General features: G+C 46.9%; 2 protein-coding genes across 7 annotated transcripts in view; both read left to right on the plus strand.

Annotated features, from left to right (window-relative positions):
• rgs14b (regulator of G protein signaling 14b) overlaps positions 1–7,432 on the plus strand; it is a 28,326-nt gene extending 20,894 nt beyond the window's left edge. For 4 of the 6 annotated variants that reach the window (XR_014553361.1, XR_014553364.1, XR_014553365.1 and 1 more), the window contains exons 17-20: positions 6,075–6,194; positions 6,272–6,343; positions 6,446–6,499; positions 7,022–7,432. The gene's annotated coding sequence lies outside the window, so the exon portion shown is untranslated. The remainder of the gene's footprint in view (positions 1–6,074; positions 6,195–6,271; positions 6,344–6,445; positions 6,500–7,021) is intronic. The other 2 variants (XR_014553362.1, XR_014553363.1) reach the window with 2 other exon arrangements.
• A 10,559-nt stretch (positions 7,433–17,991) lies between these two features.
• Positions 17,992–27,272, plus strand: part of slc34a1b (solute carrier family 34 member 1b) — a gene marked incomplete at both ends in the record, with an annotated part of 32,656 nt that continues 23,375 nt past the window's right edge. The window contains 2 exons of the mRNA XM_083652533.1: positions 17,992–18,384; positions 21,193–21,277. Coding sequence (XP_083508659.1) covers positions 17,992–18,384; positions 21,193–21,277 — 478 coding nt within the window. The remainder of the gene's footprint in view (positions 18,385–21,192; positions 21,278–27,272) is intronic.

Raw genomic sequence — 27,272 nt, forward strand, 5'->3', positions numbered from 1 at the left:
GGTCCCCCCTCTGAGACACCATCTCTCTCACACACACGTCTCCCACCCTCGCACTAAGGTGGAGGTCCCCCCTCTGAGACACCATCTCTCTCTCACACACACGTCTCCCACCCTCGCACTAAGGTGGAGGTCCCCCCTCTGAGACACCATCTCTCTCTCACACACGTCTCCCACCCTCGCACTAAGGTGGAGGTCCCCCCTCTGAGACACCATCTCTCTCACACACGTCTCCCACCCTCGCACTAAGGTGGAGGTCCCCCCTCTCAGACACCATCTCTCTCACACACACGTCTCCCACCCTCGCACTAAGGTGGAGGTCCCCCCTCTGAGACACCATCTCTCTCACACGTCTGGATGATGCCGCCCACGGCCTGAAGGGAAATCTCTCCTCCTCGTCGTTGCTAAATGTCAGTAATGGGCCGGCGTGGGCCGAGGCAATCGGAAGTGATTCATGTCTCCGGTCCTTTTGACAGATGGATGGACCGCTCTGCTCTCCTCTGCTCTGCTCTCCTCTCCTCTCCTCTCCTCTCCTCTCCTCTCCTCTCCTCTCCTCTCCTCTGCTCTGCTCTGCTCTGAGTGCTTTTATGTAGAGATGCAACTTGACTCTTATTTTTCCTCCTAATTATTTCCCCTTCTTCTGAAGCGCGCGCACTCACACGAGAAAGCTGAGAAGAAGCTCTTGTCGTGCTCTCCTGCTCAGGCAGGAAGTGAATGACAGTGATGACCCTCCACTGAAGGGTTTGAGCTGTAGGCTCAACTCGCTTCTCCAGTGTCAAGTGTGGATTTAAATCTTCACAGCCCCGTGCAGCATATTATGCAAAGCAGAGGTTCACGTTAGCGTTTCACTCAGGATCATAAAGGCAAATTGTTTCATTACTACTTCATTAAAAGCCCGCCTGCCCTTCATCCTCCTCATCCTCAGGTCTCTCAGTGAAGTGATGGCAGGATGGAACCAGGAAGCAAGTGTAGAGAATGAGAGGCAAAAGATATTCTACTTACATCCTTGCAGAAAGATGTGTGTGTGTGTGTGTGTGTGTGTGTGTGTGTGTGTGCGTGCGCGTGTGTGTGTGTGTGTGTGTGCGTGCGCGTGTGTGCGCCTATGCCCACGTAATAATCTAATTTAATGTATGAGCCCGCGTTTCCTGTATTTGTGCGCGTGCACTTTTTTGCATGCAGACCACAAAGAGGCGGCCGGCATCGTCGTATTCACAAGTGTTCACAAGTGTCACCTTGGCTGTCGTCGTCCTCGCTCGTGTGGATTAATCAGTGGGCCCCGGGTACAAAGGAGATGCAACCTCCTGCCCGCCTCTATCTAGCCTGTCCAGTCCTCTGTACAGTCCCTGTGCCTCTGCATCCTCTACAATGGAAGGACTCCTCTAAGCGAAGAGAGAGGCAGAGGAGAGCAGGGGGAGAGAGAGGCACGCAGCCAAGTCACTCTCATTTAGGTCATATCCCTCAGCACCTCTCATCCTCCCATCACGGCTCAGAGTATCCTGCCCAGGAACACAGTCTCTCAAGGAACTCACAGATCGGGACTTGGACTTGAGTCGCACACACACGACTTTGAGACTTGAATTGAACTCTAGCTCAAAGACCTGACTTGGACTTTCAAAAACTTGACTTGTGAGCATCTCTGAAAGGAATCAAATGCACGATATCTTAGGCCATGTTCACATTACAGGCAAATCTGATTTGCTGATAGTCATTAATCATCATTATCTTGATTGGTTTCCCAAAACAGATTTGGCCTCCTAGTCTGAACATGGCCTTAGAGTAAGTGCAGGGCACGGAGGAGGACAACAAAACCCATGGCTCAGCCAGCCGGGCCTCCCGATCGGACGGACCGGGTCGCTCACTCAGATCGTTCGACTGCATTAGCACGTATTGGCTCGTGAGATGAGGGTTTGAATATCATATTGATTCTGGTCCTGCCCGCTTTACTAATGGACTTCCCAGCAGTGTGGGGATGTGCGCTGTGGTGACTGCTGACGTCAGCCGCCACAGTTGCGGCGAGTGAACTCCTGTCGATCGGCTCCCATCCATTGTTAATGAAGCTGATGGTTCCTGTGGAGCAGCAGACGGCAACACGGACAAACTCGCTACTGAATTCTGATGACTTTCAGTTGCTTTGCCATATTTGAAGGTGCACCGATACAGATAGGAAAAAGTGCAAAAAGGTTTTCGTACAAACATATTTTCTCGTGTGCCATATTTGAAATGGCTTTCTGAGTTTCTCACTTTCACTTTAAACATATTCCCAGAAGTAAACACATTTTTTTCAAGTACCTGTAATCAGAATTTCTTATGCATTTAGGTACCATAACAGAACACATTCAAAAAACATAGCACACATTATATATTCCATAACTCCCCAACCACATTTATTCAAATACCTGTTGAATGGAAGGATCCACGTGGAAAGACTGTTTGTTTAAACATGGGAACAAACAAAGAAGTGTACTAGGAATAATAACAACAATATAGGCATGGTGATCATCAACATCTCCGCCATCTTTATGTTTAGCATGCTTATTATAATCATCGTCAGCATCACCACTGCTGCCACCACCTGGTATGATATCAGCATTACACTCTTCAGTGTTGCACAGTAGGCTTTGATTGACAGGACTCTCATGGGTAAGAGAGCAGACTCTTAACAGCTGACAGCTGTGTGTGTGTGTGTCCGTGTCCGTGTGTGTGTGTGTGTGTGTCAGGACCAGAGAGTGACAGCTTGTTTTGGTCCCTCATGTCGGATCCCTCTGGCTGAGTGTAGCTTGGAACAGAGCCGCCTGTTCTTCAGAGGCTGTTGCTTTGTGAGCAGCAACATCTTCTCTCTCTCTCTCTCCTCCTGTGTGTCTTCATGCCTCCTCCTCACAGATCTTCTCTCTCTCTCTCCTCCTGTGTGTCTTCATGCCTCCTCCTCACAGATCTTCTCTCTCCTCCTGTGTGTCTTCATGCCTCCTCCTCACATATCTTCTCTCTCTCTCTCCTCCTGTGTGTCTTCATGCCTCCTCCTCACAGATCTTCTCTCTCTCTCTCTCCTCCTGTGTGTCTTCATGCCTCCTCCTCACAGATCTTCTCTCTCTCTCTCTCCTCCTGTGTGTCTTCATGCCTCCTCCTCACAGATCTTCTCTCTCTCTCCTCCTGTGTGTCTTCATGCCTCCTCCTCACAGATCTTCTCTCTCTCTCTCCTCCTGTGTGTCTTCATGCCTCCTCCTCACAGATCTTCTCTCTCTCTCTCCTCCTGTGTGTCTTCATGCCTCCTCCTCACAGATCTTCTCTCTCTCTCTCTCCTCCTGTGTGTCTTCATGCCTCCTCCTCACAGATCTTCTCTCTCTCTCTCCTCCTGTGTGTCTTCATGCCTCCTCCTCACAGATCTTCTCTCTCTCTCTCTCCTCCTGTGTGTCTTCATGCTCCTCCTCACAGATCTTCTCTCTCTCCTCCTGTGTGTCTTCATGCCTCCTCCTCACAGATCTTCTCTCTCTCTCTCTCCTCCTGTGTGTCTTCATGCCTCCTCCTCACAGATCTTCTCTCTCTCTCTCCTCCTGTGTGTCTTCATGCCTCCTCCTCACAGATCTTCTCTCTCTCCTCCTGTGTGTCTTCATGCCTCCTCCTCACAGATCTTCTCTCTCTCCTCCTGTGTGTCTTCATGCCTCCTCCTCACAGATCTTCTCTCTCTCTCTCTCCTCCTGTGTGTCTTCATGTCTCCTCCTCACAGATCTTCTCTCTCTCTCTCTCCTCCTGTGTGTCTTCATGCCTCCTCCTCACAGATCTTCTCTCTCTCTCTCCTCCTGTGTGTCTTCATGCCTCCTCCTCACAGATCTTCTCTCTCTCTCTCCTCCTGTGTGTCTTCATGCCTCCTCCTCACAGATCTTCTCTCTCTCTCTCTCTCCTCCTGTGTGTCTTCATGCCTCCTCCTCACAGATCTTCTCTCTCTCTCTCTCCTCCTGTGTGTCTTCATGCCTCCTCCTCACAGATCTTCTCTCTCTCCTCCTGTGTGTCTTCATGCCTCCTCCTCACAGATCTTCTCTCTCTCTCTCCTCCTGTGTGTCTTCATGCCTCCTCCTCACAGATCTTCTCTCTCTCTCTCCTCCTGTGTGTCTTCATGCCTCCTCCTCACAGATCTTCTCTCTCTCTCTCTCCTCCTGTGTGTCTTCATGCCTCCTCCTCACAGATCTTCTCTCTCTCTCTCTCCTCCTGTGTGTCTTCATGCCTCCTCCTCACAGATCTTCTCTCTCTCCTCCTGTGTGTCTTCATGCCTCCTCCTCACAGATCTTCTCTCTCTCTCCTCCTGTGTGTCTTCATGCCTCCTCCTCACAGATCTTCTCTCTCTCTCTCTCTCTCCTCCTGTGTGTCTTCATGCCTCCTCCTCACAGATCTTCTCTCTCTCTCTCCTCCTGTGTGTCTTCATGCCTCCTCCTCACAGATCTTCTCTCTCTCTCTCTCCTCCTGTGTGTCTTCATGTCTCCTCCTCACAGATCTTCTCTCTCTCTCTCCTCCTGTGTGTCTTCATGCCTCCTCCTCACAGATCTTCTCTCTCTCTCTCTCCTCCTGTGTGTCTTCATGCCTCCTCCTCACAGATCTTCTCTCTCTCTCTCTCCTCCTGTGTGTCTTCATGTCTCCTCCTCACAGATCTTCTCTCTCTCCTCCTGTGTGTCTTCATGCCTCCTCCTCACAGATCTTCTCTCTCTCTCTCCTCCTGTGTGTCTTCATGCCTCCTCCTCACAGATCCTGCTGCCTGCCTCTCTACTCAGCAGGAGCTTTTGTCTTCTCTTCCCTCCACGTCCCAGCAGGGGGTCCAGGGAATCCACTAAACCGCCCGTTTGCTCCGAAGTGCTTTGATCTGATCCAAGTCATCAGACAGAATCAGAAGAGTGTGTGTGTGTGTGTGTGTGTGTGTGTGTGTGTGTGTGTGTGTGTGTGTCCCCTCATGGCTCAGACTGTGCATGATGAGAGAGTAGATCTCCTTCCACTTCCCTTATTCTTCCTCATTATCTCCTCCTCGACTCCTCGACCTCCCATAGCTTCTCTTCCTCTTGCAGAAGCTTGTCTGTTGGGAACACCATTGGTTCTGTTGTTTGATCTCAGTTTGATTTAATTTAACAACCAATTTTCCAACGTAAAGATGTCAGAATCAGTGGGTCTGAATTCATGGCTTCCAACAGGGAAAGCTTTAGCAGACCTCTCTGCTGTTACTACAAAGGAGAGCTTTCTGTTCGCGCCGCGGTCCGGATAACAGCCAGGACATCAGGATCTTTTACAATGTTTAAGGACACCGCATAGGGGACAGCCATTATCTCTCCTAATTATATTTTGGTCCCTGTCCCTGAACTGTCCCCTGCTTTCAATTATTTATTATTATTATTTTTTCAATTACACTTTTAATAAAATACCTTTTTTATAGTTTGGCCAATTCCCCCTGCTGTCCTGGTCGTAGCTCCACCCCCTCTGCCGAGCTGGGGAGAGTTGTAGACTAGCACATGCTTCCTCTGATACATGTGCAGTTGCCAGCCGCTTCTTTTCACCTGACAGCGAAGAGTTTCATCGGCAGGACGTAGCGCGTGGGTGGATCATGCTCCCCTCCCCTCCCCTCGATCACCCTCCCCTCGATCACCCTCCCCTCCCCTCCCCTCCCCTCCCCTCCCCGGGTTCAGATGGGTTGCACTAATTTACAGTATGCACCCTCATTTCTTTGTCTTTACAAATGTTAAATTGGGGAAGAGCAGATTCATCATAGTGTGATATTGAGGACAAACCTGCCGGGGAAGAATTCCCTCAGGGAACTCACCTAGCAAGACGTTCACATCAGTCAAGTGGAAGCAGCAGTGTCCCTGAGTCAGAGTCGCCATCTAGTGAAATAAGGCCATAACTGCAAGTTTCTCAGCACGCCAGTGTTCACTCATTGGTTGGTGTTTACTAGGCCTCTCCGAGTAGCAGAGGGCCTAGCTGATGACTTTATATCAATATTCCCACTCTGAGAGGCAAGACAAGTACAGTATTGGCACACTAAAAATCCCTATTCATTGCATTCAGCAACCATGTGACTGTAAAGTTTCCCTTATCCTCTCTCCCAGATTTCCAGCAACACAGACTGACTTTTCCAAAGGACGTCATCCATCCCAAACCTGCATCCTCAGCACTGACTTCCTCTGAAGAAAACGCTCGACTCAGCCATGGAGCAGAAGGTGAATGAGGTGTGTAGAGGAGCGATATGCAAAACCTTGAAAGTCATTCTGGGCCCGTCTAACATGATCTATCTCTCTCTCTCTAGTGCCCCACCTCTCCTCAGAAGCACATGAAGAACCGATCCAAATCCACAGAGGAGATGCAACAGACAAAGAGGGTGAACAGCAGTCTTGGACTCGAGGGATTTCATGGTTTCATCCCCCTCTCCCTCCTTCACTCATATCCAGTCTGATCTCCCTGTCCTGTCTTTCTCCTACAGGCTTTCTCCTCGCAGAAATCACTCCCAGGTAAACCAGAGCTGGACAAAGTGAAGGTGAGCTCTGAACGTGTTCTTGTAAGTCTGTACTTAGGAGGACAAACTCACCAAATGCGAGCACAACTTAATCCAAAAACCAACTCGACTCAATCCAATACAACGTAGGCGTTTGAGTGAGATGTGTACGCTGAAGGCTTTTACCCTGATACATTAATCAAACGAAAAGGACATTGTTTCGGTTTGCACCTATGAGGACCACATGTTCTCAGAAGGATAGGAGGAGGAGAATCCTCAAACATTATCAGGACATCACCTCTTTTAGGGCCGATTTTAGGGTTAGGATTTGGGTTTCAAGGTTAACAATTAGGGTTGTATTGGTGGTTAAGGGAATACATGTAATCAATGGAAAATCCTCAAGTATATAAACCTGTGTTTTTGTACATACGTGTATTATTTTTTCTATACAATAGATGGCTTTTCAGATAGAGTGCTGTAATGATCAGTAATGGGAAGCATAAATATGTATTTACATGCTCATGTCCACATGCAGCCTGAATGAATGAACTGCCTGTGTTGCAGGAGGGTCCCGATGGCTCGGAGACGCCCTCGTCCTCCACTGAGGAGCTGAAGTGACGGTGGGACGGGGCGAGCTGTCCACATCCAACCACCTGATCACCATTATACCAACATGCATACAAAATGAACACACCTACACAGGGACACACACACACCATTATAGTACAGTACTATTAGTACTAAACAAGATTAGAAAAAAACACAAGCAATGAATTTGTAGTCTGTGGAAAGACATGGGATCAGCACTGATACGTTGAATATGGGCCGACAATCACACGTGAACAAAGAGACACCCTGGAGATGCTGTTCCACTGTACTGTGAGCGCTGTACGTACCAATCTGAATGTGCAATGACAATAAAGTCATGCTGTTGAGTCTATCACGCTCTCCTCTTTCTTATTGACAGCATGAGCAGTGATGTAGCCTTGACATTTCTACAGTGTTGGGCAAGTTACTTTCAAAATGTAATATACTACATATTACTAGTTACACTTGTTTGAAAGTAATAAGTTACTTTACAATATTACTTTCTGTGTAGAGTAACCTGTTACACTACTTTTGCATTACTTTTTACCAAAACAACAGCAGCAGCAGAATGACATTGCCGCCCCGGAATCCTCCCAAAAAATAATTTCAACCGCCTTGAAATCAGTGTAAACAATCCAAAATTCGAAATGTTATTCTTTTCCTTTGTTATTTTCATCTATTCATACTATTCCCATGATGTCACAAGCCTTTTTCCTACCAATATGGCGTTACAATACACACAGCTCATTGGCTGTAAGTGTCACTTGATTGTAATCACCTGTTATTTTCCTACCAAGATGGCCGTGTGGTGATGTAACAGAATACTATCAATAGTGGTTAGTTGCATAAAAACAGATTGATTAGGAAATGATTGTATCTTTTTTAAATATGTGCTTTGATTTAATCAAACGTAACTCAATTTCTAACTTGAGTTACTTGACAAAGTAACTGGTATAATATTACTGAAATCCTATAAGTAATAAGTTATATTACTGAGTTACTGCTAAAAGTAATATATTACATGTAATATGTTACTTTTGTAATGAGTTACCCCCAACACTGCATTTCTATAATACACAACTTTTTTTTTCTTCCAACATTGTATTTATTGTTTTGTTTTCAATCATCACATTTAGACATTTATACAAATTACAATACAAACATCCCCTACATATCCCACCTCCCTCCCCTCCCCACAATAGCACAACAGAAAAATAAACAAACATACAAAACAAAAACAAAAACACACCGACATACAGACCATGATTCTTCTGGGGGCTGACTAATTTAACTTACACTTTTTCAGTTACATCTTCCGGTACATAGAATGGAATACAGAGAGCAAATGGAATAAAGAAGCCAAAAAACAAAATGCAGATGAAAATAAACAGTCAATCTTTCAACCTGTCCCAGGCGCTTCCATCATGTCGGCCACATCTGTCCTCTACAGATAACAAATGAAAGGGCCCCAAATGTTGTCAAACAATTCCTGTTTACCCCTGATGATATATGTGATTTTTTCTAAAGGCAGCGTTGTTAACTCAGAAATCCATCTCCCGATCCCCGGCCTACCAACCTGTTTCCAAGTTGTTTACGGCAATAACTCTTTTGGCCAAAAGTAAACCTATATCCAAAAACCTTTTCTGTCTCCTTCTGATGTTAAAATTAAGTGGATATAATCCTAAAATAAAGAGCTTTGGATCTAAAGGTATTTGTATGGACAAAATATCTTGGATACACTTTCTCACTGCATCCCAAAATGTTTTGATTTGGCTGCACTGCCATAGACAGTGGAAAAGTGTACCTTTTTCTTTTCGGCACTTGAAACATAAATCAGGAATGGCACCATTGTATTTATTGATCTTTTCTGGCGTTACATAGACTCTCATCAACCAGTTATACTGCAGCAATTTAAGGCGTGAGTTAAACGTTTGGGATTGTGCTTTATCACATGCCTCCTCCCAGTCCCCTGATGTCTTCATCATCTAAGTCCTCTCTCCATGCCTCCAGTCTCTCCATGGAAGACTCTGCAGACTGTCCTACCAGATGATTATATATCCTAGAAATGATGCCCCTGCCTAAACAGTTCATCAACATTACCTCTTCTATTGCAGACATAGTGGGAATAGTTAAAGATTGATTTTGCTGGTTTCTGATTAAATCTCTCACTTGTAAATAGCCAAAGAATTGTTTGCGATTTATGTTGTATTTATTATTTCCTCAAACGACATCATCTGATCACCATCTGGTTTATATAAATCTCCTATTTTTTGTAATCCATTTTTAGCCCAGTCTTTAAACCACCCAGATCTCCCTATGGGGAAAAGATTGTTCCTCCATATTGGACTAAAAAGTGAAAGAGACTCTGTTTCTCCCAAGAATTGTTTGACTTGTCGCAACACCTCAATCATGTTTTTAACTATAGGATTTTCAGTACTTTTCTTAAGCTTTTTAACTTTAGCCAAGTATAGGTAGCTTGGTAGAGGTAGACTCAGCCGATGGCCCTCCATCTCCCTCCATAATGGAGCCTCTGTTTCTGTAAAATAAAACATCAGCGTTCTCAGCTGAGCTGCCCAGTAATACCAGAGTGGGTTGGGACACTTAAGCCCTCCTCTATCATAGGATAAATACAATAACGACAGTCGCAACCTGGAACGTCTATTATTCCATAAAAATCTGATAAACAGTTTCTTTAGCTGAGAGAACAAATTGCTCGGAGGTGGCAATGGTAAATTTTGAAACAAATACAACAGCTTGGGAAGTACATTCATCTTGAGGACATTTATTCTCCCTATTAATGACATTGGAATCGAAGACCACCTATCTACTGATTTTGAAATATCCGACAGCAATGGTCCGTAGTTCACATCTACAATATTCCCCAGAGATAGAACTATTTGAATACCTAAATAAGTGAAACATTCCACCACTTTGAACTGAGCAGCTTCTTCTGGCGGGTTTCTCATTTCTGCCGTGTTTAGCAGCATAATTGCAGTTTTAGTTGTGTTTATCTTAAAGCCTGAGATCTTTCCAAATGCTTTAATTAAATCCATCAAGGCCGGGATAGAGTTTCTTATATCCTTGAGGAAGATAATGACATCATCTGCATATAAGGCCAGACGATGCTCCTGTTGTCCCATAGTTATTCCTGAGATGTTCCTATGAATGCTTACTGCCAGCGCTAGTGGTTCAATTGCCAAAATAAATAATAATGGAGACACCGGATCCCCTTGCCTACAGCCGCGTTTTATCTTGATAGTATTTGAGATGGTTCCATTGGTCAATATTTCTGCGTATGGCTCCTTATAAAGTAATCTTATCCATTTGCAAAATTTATCCCCTAGGATAAGCCTTGCCTGCCACGAATAAAACCGTTCTGATCTTTTCCAATTATTTTTGGTATTATCCCTTCAATCCTTCTAGCTAAAATTTTACACAACACTTTCAGATCAGCATTTAAAAGACTAATTGGCCTCAGGTTCTCACATTTGTTGTTTGGTTTACCCGGTTTTGGCAATAAAGTGATCAATGCTCCTCTTAAGGAGCGTGGCAAGATTCCATTTTCAAAGGATTCAATAAACATTTCTAAAAGGGGTGTCTGTAATCTAATTTTAAACTTCTTATAAATTTCAATTGGTAATCCGTCGGGCCCCGGTGTTTTTCCTGATTGTATACTATCAATTGCTATAGCTATTTCCTCTAACGTTATGTCTTTATCTATATCAGCTCTAAACTCTTCTGGTACTGGATGTATATCAGTTCCCTCTAAGAAGGTGTTCAATTCCGCTTCGTCGTAGATTATTTCTGAGCTATAAAGCTCTTCATAATATTTTCTGAAAGCTTCATTTATTCCAATTGGATCTACAATAGTCTCTCCTAGGTTATTTTGTAAAGAAATGATGGCCCTCTCGTTCTCTAACTGTTTGATGCGCCACGCCAGCACCTTCCCAGACGTCTCTCCCTGCTCATAAAATGTTTGTCTAAGTCTTAAAAGACTGGCCATTGCTTTTGATGCCGATTGTTCATTATATTGTGACCGTATCAGGAGCAATCTTTGGTGAACTCCAGGAGAACCTGATTGAAAGTATTCTTTTTCCAATGTCTTCATTTCTATTTCCAATGCCTTTGTCTTCTGATACGTCTGCTTAGCTTTAGAACTAGTTATGTTGATTATTTGGCCCCTAATAAAAGCTTTAAAAGCCTCCCATCTATAACTTGCCGAGGTTTCTGTTGTATTTGTTTCAAAATAAAATTGTATTTGTTCCTCCAAAAATGTGACGAAGCCAGGATCCGCCAACCATTTTTGGTTAAAGCGCCACCTAGGGACATCTCTCACTAAATTGGGGTCTTGATACACCAATGAATTTGGTGCATGATCCGATATTAGTATGGCGTCATATAAGCAGTCTTTGATTCTATGTTTTAAACCTGCTGATATCAGGAAGAAGTCAATACGTGAGTAAGATTGATGAGTACCAGAGTAACACGAAAATGTTTTGCTATTAGGATTATTTTCCCTCCAAATATATAATACACAACTTAATCTGGGATCTATTGAATGTGTTGATTTAACGTGAGACTAGAGGGAATACAAGCTTAAAGATCCAGTGCTATGATTTCAACTCATGTTCTAATGCCGAGATGGTTCAAAGCTTGAACCTTCCTCTGCAGTCAATTCTTTCTATCTTTGAGAAACAAGATTTTGGTTGAATGCATAAGGTCTGTGGTAAACAAAAGTTTATGAAACACAGCGACATTTGTGTTCAGAAAGATAATGTCCACAAATGAGGACCACTTTTATGACTTTTGAAGCGTTTTCTGAAAATCACAAAAGAAATAAAATAGAAAATGCATTTATGCTTCAAAAAGCATAGATTATGTTGCTGAACATGAACTTTTGTTAACCACAGACCTTATTTCAAGCATTTAACCAAAATCCCCGTACAAAAATCCCATTAAATTGTACACATAAGAGCCGGGAAGTGTTTTCCGTACTCATTCCTGCGGTTCTGTTTTGGCCCATTTCCACCGCTGGTATCAGCGCGGCCCCACCCAGCTCGTCTGGCCCCGCCCAGCTCGTTCTGGCCCCGCCCAGCTCGTCTCAGCCCCGCCCAGCTCGTCTGGCCCCACCCAGCTCGTTCTGGCCCCGCCCAGCTCGTCTCAGCCCCGCCCAGCTCGTCTGGCCCCGCCCAGCTCGTTCTGGCCCCGCCCAGCTCGTCTCAGCCCCGCCCAGCTCGTCTGGCCCCACCCAGCTCGTCTGGCCCCGCCCAGCTCGTTCTGGCCCCGCCCAGCTCGTCTCAGCCCCGCCCAGCTCGTCTGGCCCCACCCAGCTCGTCTGGCCCCGCCCAGCTCGTTCTGGCCCCGCCCAGCTCGTCTCAGCCCCGCCCAGCTCGTCTGGCCCCACCCAGCTCGTCTGGCCCCGCCCAGCTCGTCTGGCCCCGCCCAGCTCGTCTCAGCCCCGCCCAGCTCGTCTGGCCCCGCCCAGCTCGTCTCAGCCCCGCCCAGCTCGTCTGGCCCCACCCAGCTCGTCTCAGCCCCGCCCAGCTCGTCTGGCCCCGCCCAGCTCGTCTCAGCCCCGCCCAGCTCGTCTGGCCCCACCCAGCTCGTCTCAGCCCCGCCCAGCTCGTCTGGCCCCGCCCAGCTCGTCTCAGCCCCGCCCAGCTCGTCTGGCCCCGCCCAGCTCGTTCTGGCCCCGCCCAGCTCGTCTCAGCCCCGCCCTGCTCGTCTGGCCCCACCCAGCTCGTCTGGCCCCGCCCAGCTCGTCTCAGCCCCGCCCTGCTCGTCTGGCCCCACCCAGCTCGTCTCAGCCCCGCCCTGCTCGTCTGGCCCCACCCAGCTCGTCTGGCCCCGCCCAGCTCGTTCTGGCCCCGCCCAGCTCATTCTGGCCCCGCCCAGCTTGTCTCAGCCCCGCCCAGCTCGTCTCGCTTTTTTGTCTCATTCCACCGATCAAAAACCTGGACAGCCGGGTTGAGTTGTGCTACTTTTGGTCCCTGCTTTGTTGGGGTTCCAGCCGGTACCATACAGTGACGTGAAAACACTGCAGACGACTGATTGGTCAGGCAGAATCGTGTTTACTGTATCTACTGTCAATGCTGGATACCAGTTACGTGGGGCTTACCTTCTCTTCTGTTATTTCCATCAGTCTTTTGTGTTGCTGCCTTCAGCTCTGGTGAAATAAAATCAATCTCCTTGCTCAGCTTTAACATGACGGTGGTTTTCAATTGTTTTGAGAGAGAAAAAGTCCGCTCCTCGGAAAGCCCTTTGTAGTTGTGTGCTGCGTCGGCTCCGCTAGGCCGCAAGCGGGGGTTTAGTGAAGCTGCGGTCTTGCCTGGTGAGAGGCCGCCGGGGTAGTGGGCTGGCTTCCCCTCTCCCCGTAGCGTAACCCCCGCCCCCCGCGCAGCGCATGCATGCGAGTTTGAGTAACAACAAAGTGATATCCATTCTCCTGGCCGATTGTCACATTTGCCCATGTACACTGTAGGTCATTTAGAGGCACCAGTATTTCATAACCAGTTTAAAAGTTCCGTGTATGGATTTAATTTGAACGTTACACGTTATAACCTACTTGGGCTATGGGCGGAGGGCAGATATGCGGTCGCTATGACGACCAGGAGTGGGCGGAGGTGAGTAAACTTGCTATGGATGCAGAGTCTATATCAAGTAGAGACGAGTAAGACCAGGTCGAGTAGAGCTGTACTGTGCTGTTATATGTGGTGGAAGAAGAAGGGTTTCTGACCTGATCTGTGGCTCTTTCCACCTCATCAAAACGTTCACAATCCATTGTAACAGCGCGCAACTACTCTCTCGTTCTTCTTCTTATGGCTATCCACAGAGCGCTGTGTTTCCGCAATGCGAGTGACGTCAGTGCCTGACGCGAACAAACATGGCGGCGCACTAGTTGACAAATGCAACGTAAAGGGACATTATAACCAGTTTTTCGTAGCCAAGGCTTACCGTAATTTCCGCACTATAAGCCGCACCGGAGTATAAGCCGCAGCAGCAAAATTGCCTGTTTGTTACATATATAAGCCGCACCGGACTATAAGCCGCAGGTGTTTCTATATTTTAGTGTTTTATCTGTGAAGCACTTTGGTCAGCTTTTGTCGTTGTAAATGTGCTCTATAAATAAAGTTGACTTGACTTGTAAAAGATATTTTGTATCTCTATTTTGTTTTATTTGGTTAAATAAATAAAATAGTGGCAGCATTTCATACCGTCCAGGTGGGAACTGCTGCAGGGAAGAGCGAGGCCAGCACTGATGACCAAGAAGCAGGGGCATCACCCATCACTCAAAAAAAGTCCTTTTAGAGGTTTTAATACCTTAGTCTGGGGCAGCAGCACAGCAACAAACAAGTTTTGGCACGTAGGCCTTCTTCATTGTTGGTCAACACCCATCACTGCCAGGTAGAACATGGCACTGGAGTCAAGAGAAGAGGAGAGAGAACACCATTACATCATATTACATCCTCGGTGTGTGTAATTAATTTAAAACAAACCATAGAAATGAACATGAACTGAGACAATATTGTTGATTTCTTTATATACGGTTAATTAAGAGAAAACAATATTTGATTTCCTCCAATTATTATAATCATTATTGCGATTCGATATTACGATTTATTACGATTTTTGTTTATTTTTTTCTTTTCTTTTTTCAGTTTGTTTGCTTTTTTACACTAGATTAGAACATGGGAAAAGTTGAATCATACACTAGAGACTGTATATTATATCATGAGTAGGGCTGGGCGATATAGTTAAAAACAGGGGCGGACTAGGATCATAATTCAGGCCGGGCATTAGATACCAAGCAGGCCAGGCTGATATGGGCCGACGCGCGTGAAATTTGGGCCGTTTGAAGCCCAATTTGGGCCGTTTGAAGCCAGATTTGGGCCGTTTGAAGTCCAATTTTACAATGAGATGCACCCACTTTAACCCTGAAGTGTAATTATTACTTCAGACTAACTAATAAAGTAATAAAACCACTAGTAAACCAGTAGGCGGCGTCTGGCCTGCTGTTCAGTGAGTGGCCTGACTGCAAGCACCCATTTTTTTTTTTTTTTTTTTTCCCCCAATTATCGATTCTGGAATAAAAGATTGATTAAAAAAATTGTGACATTAAAAATCGCGATACTTAGGTGAATCGATTTTTTCCCCCACCCCTATAAACCAGGCGTGCCAACCACCAGTGTTTTTGTAAAGCTGGGCTTTTTGAGGATATATGGACGGTAAAGCAAAACCTGCATTAGCAACAACATATGAGTGGCAGCATTTCATACCGTCCAGATGGAAACTGCTGCAGGGAAGAGCGAGGCCAGCACTGATGACCAAGAAGCAGGGGCTTCACCCATCACTGCCAGGTAGAACACGGCACTGGAGTCAGAGAAGAGGAGAGAGAACACCATTACTTCAAATTACATTGAATTTGTGCTATATGTTTCCCTATTTAAAATGGGTACTGATATAATGCTGCGCTGGAGTCAGAAGAGGAGAGAGAGGAAGCCGCATACACAAAACTTTCATGCCTGTCCCTCTCGTCTTGGGATCGTGGTGGAGGTCACAGAGCCGGATGAAGATGGTCTCAATCACACAGCAGCAATCTGGCCACTGGGCAAGTGGGGCACTAGTTGTGAGTGCCTCTTCACACTCTCCACCCCTGGAGTGAACTCCTTTCTCTTTACCTGAACCTCCCCATGCCCAGCCTGGAAGGAGACAGAGAAGCTCGGCTGGACACAGTATCTTCCTCCAAGCCCTCGTCGTCTTCTTCCTCACCGTCATCCACATCCCTCTGAGTCAGGGTTCATGTTCAGGGGCTCCAGGCTGACTCAGCAGGTAGTCAACACCAAGCAGCTCTCCTATGAAAGAGGAACACAAACAGACAGAGGTGTTATTAGTTCTATTTAAAGCATTCTAGATCATGGCTGACCAACACACTCAGTTTGTTTTCTAGAGAGACACAAACACATACACACACACACACACACACACACACACACACACACACACACACACACACACACACACACACACACACACACACACACACACACACACACACACACACACACACAGACTGGTAAGGTGAGAGAGACAGGTCAGGAGACAGAGCGACATGTAATTTTAATATCATGTAGCTTTAATATGTCAATGTAAATATTAGCTTTAGGGAAATGATTTGCAGAGGTGCAGTGCAGCATATACTATCTTTTAGTTAAACTGAATATAGTCATTTAAAAAGCCTCCTAGATAGCAATCAGTCCTCTTAAATATCCTCTTGAATATCACTGATCTGTTTAACAGGACACAGTGGAGGCAGTAGGAGTCTGATCTGTCTCCTCTAATCACCTGAAATCCATCTGTCTGACAGAGCAGCAGAGTTCAGGTGACTCAATATAAGGCCAAACTAAAGTGTCTTCCTGGTTTTGCTAAATATGTTTATGCCATAAAAGTGATGCCCATCATCTCCCAACTGGCAACTTGTGATGCTCTTCCATCTGCTGCACAGTGTTGATGATGAAGCCATGCCAGAGACATTCACAGCACTGCCTTCAGACACTGTTATTTTACAAACTGAGCTAGCTGGACCCAAACTAATCTGATAGAAAACGTGTCACTCTGCAAATTTCTGATTAACGTTACTTGTAGCCTATGTTTACTAGACTCAGCCCTCAGTCTTAATCCGTTTCACGTCTGGGAGCCGAGACTAATGTTTACTAACGTTAGCTCTGCATCATTAGGTAATATAAAGGGATGCATGGGATTAGGTCTTATACTTTAACGTTATAGCATTATCTAGATTACGTTAGCAAACATAGGCTACAAGTAACGTTAATCAGAAATTTGCAGAGTGACACGTTTTATATCCGATTAGCGTTAGCTAGTGACATAAGGTTTCATGACATCTACGTGAACTAGCTAACGTTAGCAAGCATCAGAAATGTCCAGAGTGACAGATTAGCGTCAGCTAGTGACATAACACAAGTAACGTTTCATTATGCTTGTTTAGGCGAAATACATATCCGACGTAGTCACAGATGAGGAAGCATAGCTTAAAACTCATCCATTTTGGTAGCGGGGGATTTAGATGTCACCCTGCATATGATGGACATCGGTTATGCTCATCTTGGTGATAGCTCCTGGAGGCATCTTGTGTAAAATAGCGCCATATTCAAAAAGGATAATCAAATCAAAACAGTACAAACAAATGTGATCTTAGTGATTGTACATGTTAAGAGTATATCGCCGCCGGAAATTTGTGTGTGTGTCTGTGTGTGTAGCCTATATGACATATCAACCATGTCAAGGTGACCAAAGCCAGCACTTAAATCTGCTATAGACAGTTTTAACTTGACAACAATAACAACCGTCACAACCCACCTGAATATCCGGTTTACTTCCTGAGTTCCCGCCGACTGAGTCGTAGAATGGACATATATATCGTGAATGGGAGCGCTATGGGTGGATACATGATGAACACTGTAAATAGATTCCACTATAAAGAAGACATCAAACTCCAGTAGGTGGCGTTAATGCACAAAAAGTTGTTTGCCAACCGCCATAAAACAATAGTAGAAGAAGAAGAAGATATTCGGTTCATATTAAATGTTAACGTTAGGCCGTGTCTCCGACAGACACATTAAAACAAGGTAGCCTATTTCGGTCTTGATGTCTAGTAGTAGTTAGTAGTTAGTAGTAGTAGTTGTTGTTGTTGTTGATAGTTGCCATAACTGTGATGTAATGGGCTTTTGTACCTCATGAGTATCCGTAGTTGATGACGCTGTACGTAACACGGAAGCAAACAGAACGTTGTTGTGGTGATACTGAGCGGAACTGTATAAGCTGTATACTGCACGTGTAGCCACTAAAGTTATGCTGAAATATAAAGTCGTTGTCAAGCCTCATTAATATTACATGGTGTCAGAAGTGAAGGCGGAAGAAGAACAGAGACTATGGCGCAGTTTCAACCTCCACCGAGTTTGAGTTTGCAAGGCAATCTTGCTGAGAATTGGAGGACATGGATTCAGCGCTTTGATCTCTTCAGTACTGCCAGCGGCATTGCGGAGAAGTCCGAGAAGGTGCAGTGTGCAACGTTCCTTCACGTCGCGGGCGAAGAGGCGATCAAAGTATCGAATACTTTTGAGTTTGTCGACGGAGAGGGAGACAAGATAGACGTGCTGAAGAGGAAGTTTCAGGACTATTGTGAGCCCAGGAAAAACTTGCCTTATATACGGCACATGTTCTTCACACGAGCACAGAAACAGTCGGAATCCATCGATGCATATGTCACAGACTTAAAGAATAAAGCCAAAGACTGTGAATTTGGACAGCTACTCGACTCCCTGGTAAGAGACAGGATAGTATGTGGCATAACTAACGACCAAGTGAGAGGCAGACTGTTAAGAGAAGCAGATCTGACCCTAGAAAAAGCTATAGATATATGCCGTGCAAGTGAAATAACAACCAGTCAAGTCAAAGCGCTGGCTGAGGAAGTGGATGTAAACAGACTAAAGACAGTCCGTCCAAAAGACAAGTTTAAAGCTAACACAAGACCTTTTGAACAAAATGAGTCAAGTTGCAACAGATGTGGCTATAAACATGGAACAAGACAATGTCCTGCACTAGGCCAAACATGCAAAACATGCCACAAGAAAAATCATTTTGCCAAGATGTGTAAGTCGGCACACGGTCAGCAGCACCAACATGGAAGAAGAGTGCATGCAGTAGAGCAAAGTGAAAGTGAAAATGACATGTTTCTTGGCACAGTCAGAGTTGAGCATGAAAACTACATCAGAGTGATGGAGTCTGCAGAGACACAATCTGATGAAGAACAATGGACAGAAAACTTGAGAATAAATAAAAAAGATGTGACTTTTAAACTGGACACAGGTGCAGACTGCAATGCAATGTCAGTTGAAACAATGAATGCCCTTAATGTTAGAGACAGGCTCAAGGCGAGTAACTGCAAACTCGTTGCTTTCTTTGGACAAAAGACAACACCACTGGGCAAGAGAGCACTAACATGTGAGTACAAGGGCCAAAAGCACAACATTGAATTTGAAATCATGCAACAGAATGTACCAGCTATACTGGGAGGAGCCACATGTTTGAAATTGGGCTTAGTAAAGAGAATGCATGATATTGGCAAGGAGAAAGACATTCTTGAAGACTATAGTGATCTATTCAACGGATTAGGTTGCTTACCTGGTCAGCACCATATACAGATAAACCCTGAAGTTACGCCCGTTGTGCATGCGCCTAGGAGGATTCCAGTCGCACTCAGAGACAGAGTTGTTGAGGAACTACAGCGCATGGAAAAACTGGGTGTAATAGCCAGGCAGACTGAGCCAACAGAATGGGTCAACAGTATGGTAACTGTAGTCACACCCAAGAAACTCCGTATCTGTATGGATCCAAAAGACTTGAATGAAGCTATAAAACGGGAGCACTACCCATTGCTCACAGTGGAGGAAGTTGTTTCCCGTATGCCAAATGCAAAGTTTTTCTCTGTGCTGGATGCTAATCAGGGCTTTTGGCAAATCAAACTTGATGATGACAGCTCAAAGCTGTGCACGTTTAACACACCCATAGGGAGATACAGGTTCCTACGTTTGCCGTTTGGGATCTCGTCTGCGCCCGAGGTGTTTCAAAGAGCTGTAGCACAGATGATTGAAGGGCTGGATGGTGTTGTGAACATCATAGATGACTTGTTAGTTTGGGGGGACTCCAAGGAAGAGCATGACCGCAGGCTGAAAAAGTTGTTGGATCGAGCACGGGAGTTCAACCTGAAACTTAACAGAAACAAGTGCGTTGTCAGGACAACAGAAATCAAATATATTGGACACAAGCTCAGTGACAAGGGGCTAAAACCAGATGAGGAAAAAGTGAGAGCAGTGACACAGCTACCCCCACCACAAGACGTACAAGAACTGCTGAGGTTTATGGGAATGATCCAATATCTCGCCAAGTTCATACCAAACTTGTCAGACGTCAGCGCTCCACTAAGGAAGCTGCTTGAAGCGGACACAGAGTGGCACTGGGAGGAAGCACAAGAAAGAAGTTTTGAAAATCTAAAACAGCTGGTCACCGTCGCTCCAACTTTGAAGTACTATGACGTCAACAAACCAATCACCATGTCAGTAGATGCCAGCTCAGAGGGCATAGGAGCAGTCATACTGCAGGATGAGCAGCCAGTAGCTTATGGGTCAAGAGCACTCACTGATTGTCAGCGCAGGTATGCTCAAATTGAAAAAGAGTTACTTGCTATAGTCTACGGATGTGAGAAATTCCATCAGTATCTTTATGGAAAAGAGATTCTAGTTGAGAGTGACCATAAGCCGCTAGAGAGCATCTTTAAGAAGCCTTTACATCAAGCTCCTATGAGGCTACAGAGGATGTTGCTTAGGCTACAAAGATACAGTCTTAAAGTAACTTATCGGCCCGGCAAAGAACTTCATATAGCAGACGCGTTAAGCAGAGCGTTCCTCAAAGAGCAGAAAGAAGAGCTGCTAGAGAAAGACTTAGAAGTGAATATGATTACACCTGAGTTGCCCATTTCAGAGGAGAAACTGCAGAAGTTCAGAAAAGCAACAGCCGAGGACCCTGAGATGCAGTTACTGAAAGACATAACATTAAGGGGATGGCCAAATGAAAGAAGTGTAGTACCAAAAGAGATTCAGCCCTATTGGACATTTAGGGATGAAATTGCATACACATCTGGGCTAATGTTCAAAGCAGCAAAGCTCATTGTTCCACATGAGCTGAGACAAGAAATGCTTAGCAAAATCCACGAGTCACACTTAGGGATTGTTAAGTGCAAAGAAAGAGCTAGAGACATTTTGTATTGGCCACACATGTCTTCACAAATTGAGGAGGTGGTATCTCAGTGTGCCATTTGCAACGAGAATAAGAACAACAATCCGAGAGAGCCGTTACTCTCACACCCAATACCAGACAGACCGTGGGAGAAAGTAGGGACAGACCTCTTTCACTACAGAGGATCTGAGTTCCTGCTATGTGTGGACTATTTCTCAAAGTTCCCAGAAATAGCTAAACTGAGAGACACTACAAGTGGCAGTGTCATAATAGCACTGAAATCGATGTTTGCCAGGCATGGCATTCCTGATGTCATCATTTCAGATAATGGTCCTCAGTATGCCAGTGCTGAGTTCAAGGACTTTGCAGAAAGCTGGGAATTCAGACACAACACGTCTAGTCCCGGTCACGCCCAGTCTAACGGTCAGGCAGAAAGGACAGTACAGACTGTAAAAAATCTGTTAAAAAAGTCAGAGTGTAAGAATGGCGACCCCTACATTTCACTGTTGGAGTACCGCAACACACCACTGGAAGGTGTAGGACTGTCACCAGCGCAGTTGCTGATGGGACGGCGGCTGAAAGGGAAACTGCCGACCTCAACCTCACTGCTTACTCCAGAGGGTACTGTCCAGGTACACAGGCAGTTGAGTGAAAAGCAAGAGAAGCAAAAACTCTACTTTGACAGACAAACAAGAAGGCTGTCTAATCTGCAAGCAGGAGACAATGTCCGGATTCAAAGAGGGGAGACGTGGCAGCCAGCTGTGGTCCTTCACAAACATGAGCAACCACGATCTTTCGTTGTTCGCACACCAGATGGGAGGCGGTACAGGAGAAACAGAAAGTATCTGCGGAAAACAGACGAGACAACTTTTCCATCTTCAAATGAACAGGACATCTACCAGAACAGACACACAGGGTTGAAGGACTGTGACAGACAGGCAACAAACACACAAACACCTGAGCACACTGTTGTTGCAGACCCAGATGAAACACCTGTTGGACAATCTGAAACACTCTCATATCACACCACGAGATCTGGTAGACAAGTAAAAGTACCTGCTAGATACAGAGATTGATTCTTTCCATATGACATAGGAAGTAACGCTATAAGAAGAATAAAGTGTTTTGTTGTTGTTGAAAAATGTCATGGATCAATGGGTTTTGACTTACAGAGTCAGTTATGTTAAGGCTATATGCAATTTGCAATATTTACACTGGTAAGCGTTAATGTTTGATGGTAAATCTTATGGGGAAACTATGTTTGCAATTGTCGAGAATAACATGACATTCACATAAAAAAAAAAAAGAAAAGAAAAGAAAAAGAAATGTTAAAAAGGGGGATGTGATGTAATGGGCTTTTGTACCTCATGAGTATCCGTAGTTGATGACGCTGTACGTAACACGGAAGCAAACAGAACGTTGTTGTGGTGATACTGAGCGGAACTGTATAAGCTGTATACTGCACGTGTAGCCACTAAAGTTATGCTGAAATATAAAGTCGTTGTCAAGCCTCATTAATATTACAATAACAACCACCCCTGTCGGAAAGACGTGCACACGCTGGGTAGGAAGCGTTGTTGTCCCCCAGCGAACGTCACGCATTTCCCATTTTACACTGTGCCATTTTCACGTCTAGGTCTAAATGCCGGCTCCTACCTGAGTCTTTATGTGAAGTGAAGACGCTATCCGATGCAAAACATCCTCTTATTTTAATGACACTTAGTTGTTGCATCCAAATTGTTGCATAAAATCCACTTTCTGTCTTTCAAAAACCGAAAAGCATTTATCTGGAGCACCTCGAGCAACCCGGAAGTCGTTGTTCCGGGGAAGAAGAAGCGGTGCTCCAGATAAATGCTTTTCGATTTTTGAAAGACAGAAAAGTGGATTTTATGCAACAACTAGGTGTCATTAAAAGAAGATGATAGCGTCTTGACTCAGGTAGGAGCTGGCTTTTAGACCTAGACGTGAAAATGGCACAGTGTAAAATAGGAAATGCGTGACGTTCGCCGGGCGCTAATGTGCTCAGTATGAGCGAGAAGCGCCCGGCTAGCGGGGTAAGGTCAGACTCAGACATACAGCAGTTACGCTTGCTAGCCTGCATGAAAGACGCCAGTGTGTTTATGTTTTTAATATAGTCATATCTATGGTTTATAACGCTGCGCCACTAATCACAGGCAGAGAGGGCCAGGGGTGGGTTATGCCTTCGCCATCATCCGAAAAACTTAACTAGAGTTAAATTAACTAGACAAACACAGACATGCAGAGCTCCAAAAACAGAGCAATTCGTGATTTTGTTACTGTAGTTTCTGCAGAGTAACGTCCATGTACCTTTATGGATTGCAAAGTGATCTGACGGATAGTGCAGTAACAGTCAGCAGCTATGATAGCACAGCCACTCGGGGGGGGGGGGGGGTCCATATATGGTCCATCCGGTCATGGGGCACAGCGATTGGCTGGCTCAGATTCAAATCTGAGTCAGCCAATCGCGTTGTCCTGCGCTGTTTGGGACCTGTATAAAAGGCCACCACTGCCCGGGGTGGGTGGGGGGAACCAGAGGAGAGGGAGAGGAGGGGAGAGGGGGAGAGGACAGGAGGGGAGAGGGGGAGAGGGGAGAGGAGGGGAGAACCAGAGGAGAGGGGGAGAGAAGAGGGGGAGAAGGGGAGAGGAGGGGAGAACCAGAGGAGAGGGGGAGAGAAGAGGAGGGGAGAGGAGAGAGGGGGGGAGAGGAGAGGAGAGAGGGGGAGAGGAGAGGATAGGAGGGGAGAAGAGGAGAGGGGGAGAGGAGGGGAGAGAAGAGGAGGAGAGGGGGAGAAGAGGAGGGGAGAGGGGGAGAGGAGAGGACAGGAGGGGAGAGGGGGAGAGGGGAGAGGAGGGGAGAACCAGAGGAGAGGGGGAGAGAAGAGGGGGAGAAGAGGAGAGGGGAGAGGAGGGGAGAACCAGGGGAGAGAAGAGGAGGGGAGAGGAGAGAGGGGGGGAGAGGAGAGGGGGAGAGGAGAGGAGAGGATAGGAGGGGAGAAGAGGAGAGGGGGAGAGGAGGGGAGAGAAGAGGAGGAGGAGGGGAAAGGAGAGGGGGAGAAGAGGAGAGGAGAGAGGGGTCAGCAGTCAGCTGCTATGATAGCACAAGCCACTCGGTGGGAGGAAGTCCATATATGGTCCATCCGGTCATGGGGCACAGCGATTGGCTGGCTCAGATTCAAATCTGAGTCAGCCAATCGCGTTGTCCTGTGCCGTTTGGGACCGTGTATAAAAGGCCACCGCTGACTGGGGTGGGTGGGGGGAACCGGAGGAGGGGAGAGGGGAGAGGAAGGGGGAGAAGAGGAGGGGAGAGGGGGAGAGGAGAGGAGAGGAGAGGAAGAGAGAAGAGGAGAGAGGGGGAGAAGAGGAGAGAGGAGGGGAGAGGGGAGGAGAGAGGAGGGGAGAGGGGAGAGGAAGGGGGAGAAGAGGAGGGGAGAGGGGGAGAGGAGGGGAGAGGAGAAGAGGAGAGGAGAGGAGAGGAGAGGAGAGGAGAGGGGAGAGGGGAGAGGAAGGGGGAGAAGAGGAGGGGAGAGGGGGAGAGGAGAGGAGAGGAGAGGAAGAGAGAAGAGGAGAGAGGGGGAGAGGGGAGAAGAGGAGAGGGGGAGAGGGGAGGAGAGAGGAGGGGAGAGGGGAGAGGAAGGGGGAGAAGAGGAGGGGAGAGGGGGAGAGGAGGGGGGAGAAGAGGAGGGGAGAGGGGGAGAGGAGGGGAGAGGAGAAGAGGAGAGGAGGGGAGAGGAAGGGGGAGAAGAGGAGGGGAGAGGGGGAGAGGAGAGGAGAGGAGAGGAAGAGAGAAGAGGAGAGAGGGGGAGAGGGGAGAAGAGGAGAGGGGAGGAGAGAGGAGGGGAGAGGGGAGAGGAAGGGGGAGAAGAGGAGGGGAGAGGGGGAGAGGAGGGGAGAGGAGAAGAGGAGAGGAGAGGAGAGGGGGAGAGGAGAGGAGAGGAAGAGAGAAGAGGAGAGGAGAAGAGGAGAGGGGGAGAGGGGAGGGGAGAGGAGGGGAGAACCGGGGGAAGGGGGGGAGAAGCAGAGGGGAGAGGGGGAGAGGAGGAGAGAAGAGGGGGAGAGGGGAGAAGAGGAGAGGGGGAGAGGGGGAGAGGAGAGGGGAGAGGGGAGAGGGGGAGAGGGGGAGAGGAGAGGAGAGAGGGGGAGAGGAGAGCGCGGCCAGCGGCACCACCCCGCTGGGCACAGACACCCAGGCTAAGTGCCCCTCTGCTGGGCAGACACCCAGGGCAGCTACTCCCACCACCAGGCTGCCACCACCCACCCTGCCCCTCACCCTGCCTGGGTCCCACACCCCCGCCCGAGACCCCCCTCCAGAACCCCGCGCACCAGGCGCAGTAAACAAACTCATGTTTCCCTCGTCACCAGTCATGCTGGACATCAGTACAAGTGTGAGATCGCTCTCATTCCCGCAAATATGTAACGTAGCCTATGTAAATACAGTGTTGTGTAGTGGACAGGTCCGCCCATAACGGGGGGTAAAGGGGTAAGCTTCGAGAGGCGTCGCCACTAGGGGGGGCGCTGGAGCCAGGCAATTTTTTTTTTTTTTTTTACACTAAAATATATCTCCCATCCTGAAAATGCGGCAACTATTTTATTTTTTGCAAGGAGTCGAACAAATACACAAAACACAGCAGCAGTAACAAGGCATGCTTGGGCAGGAGTGCTCCTGTGGAAAATAGTGCCATTCTGATGTAATCCCCCATCCGACCAGTGCAGTGAGAGGCAGCAATGTGCCGCAAGGCATCTAGTCTGCCAGAAAGCCAAAAGAAGAAGAAGAACAACAAGGCAGGCTTGGGGTGGGCCATTTTGCTTGGGGCAGCAGCAGCTAGAGGGACCATTTATGGTGTAACACACAACACAGACAGGTGATAGCAAACAAAACAAGACCGGTGATGGCAAAATGCCAGGAGCAAAACAAAAGTCAGGATGCCAAAATCGCAAGGCAAAAAAAAAAGTGGGAGCAGGCAAGGGCTTTAGACCCAAATAATAATCTGTTAACAAACTTTTTTCAGTCAGCTCTGAAAGCTGCAGCGTTGATATGAGTAAAGCGCGTACGGGGGAGGATGGGGGGCATAGTGGCTGGACCCTTCCAGGGGCACTGCCATCTCTCTGGGCGGCCCTGGTAGTGGAAGCGATCATCTTGCTCTATAATGACCAGAATGGGTGTTGTTCAAACTGAACATTTATTTCTTCAACATGCTGCAGCAGAAAGGGAGATAAACAGCGGACACTATTTTCGTAGTTAAGCTATGAAGTAGCCTACTTCCCCCTGCAGCATCGTGACATTGAATGAAAGTATAGGCTATAATTAGGCTCGTTTGAGAATACTTCTGGCTTGCCTGGGAAGCAGGCGAGAGCAGCTGAGTGCAGTCAGCCAATTAGAGGCAGAGAGGGGCGGGTCATGCCTTCGCCTAGCCTTCGCCATCATGGGAAAAAAAAGATTGCGTCCCGGAGCTAGCCTGAGAGGCTAATAAAAGCTACATGTTACAGAGTAAGCTGACTATCAGTACGTTATTGCACGCATAGGCCTATCTTTACATTTAAACGTTTACATAGCAAAAATAAAAAATAGAAATAGAAGTAGGCTATGTCAGTGTTTTCCCCTGAATAGCTGAGAAAGTGGACACTGTCAATAGTTAGCACTGTGAAGCTGATACAATTCAGGTGGTGTTAATGCAACATTTAAGGATGCCAACCGCCATAAAACACAGAAGAAGAAGCTGAGAAAAAGGAAGTGCTGTGGGGTTGCAGCTGGTGAAAACCGTCTATACGTCGTGGAGGCAATTAACTGAAATGTTTCTACCTTGATCCAGCAGGTGGCGTGTACTGAGACCGTTACCTGACTGGAAGGATTACGGCATGCCTGAATATGGCCTTTCCTTTTCTGTAAGATGAAAAGAACACTACCTGCTGACAGGCATGAGGACTAAACACCGCCTGCTGACAGGTAGATGAGGACTAAACACCACCTGCTGACAGGTAGATGAGGACTAAACACCACCTGCTGACAGGTAGATGAGGACTAAACACCGCCTGCTGACAGGTAGATGAGGACTAAACACCGCCTGCTGACAGGCAGATGAGGACTAAACACTACCTGCTGACAGGCAGATGAGGACTAAACACCACCTGCTGACAGGTAGATGCACTTTATTACACAACATTAACTGCCAGGTGTTTTGACCGGCAGTGAGGTGCATGCTAACCATGCAGGTAGCCCCTGAGCTCCCTCTGACTGGCACATGTGGAGAGAGGTTTAGCAGGGAGGGCTTTATGTGTGTGTCCATTAGAGCAGGGGTTCTCACATTTTTTCCACATGAAGGCAAGCGCGCGGGAAGCTGGGTGCTGTGGGTGCTGCAGCACCCCCTGGTGGCAAGAGATGGAATTTTCGAAATTGTTGCAT

This window comes from Poromitra crassiceps (genome assembly GCF_964638095.1).
Source record: "Poromitra crassiceps genome assembly, chromosome: 15".
Lineage (NCBI taxonomy): Eukaryota > Metazoa > Chordata > Actinopteri > Beryciformes > Melamphaidae > Poromitra > Poromitra crassiceps.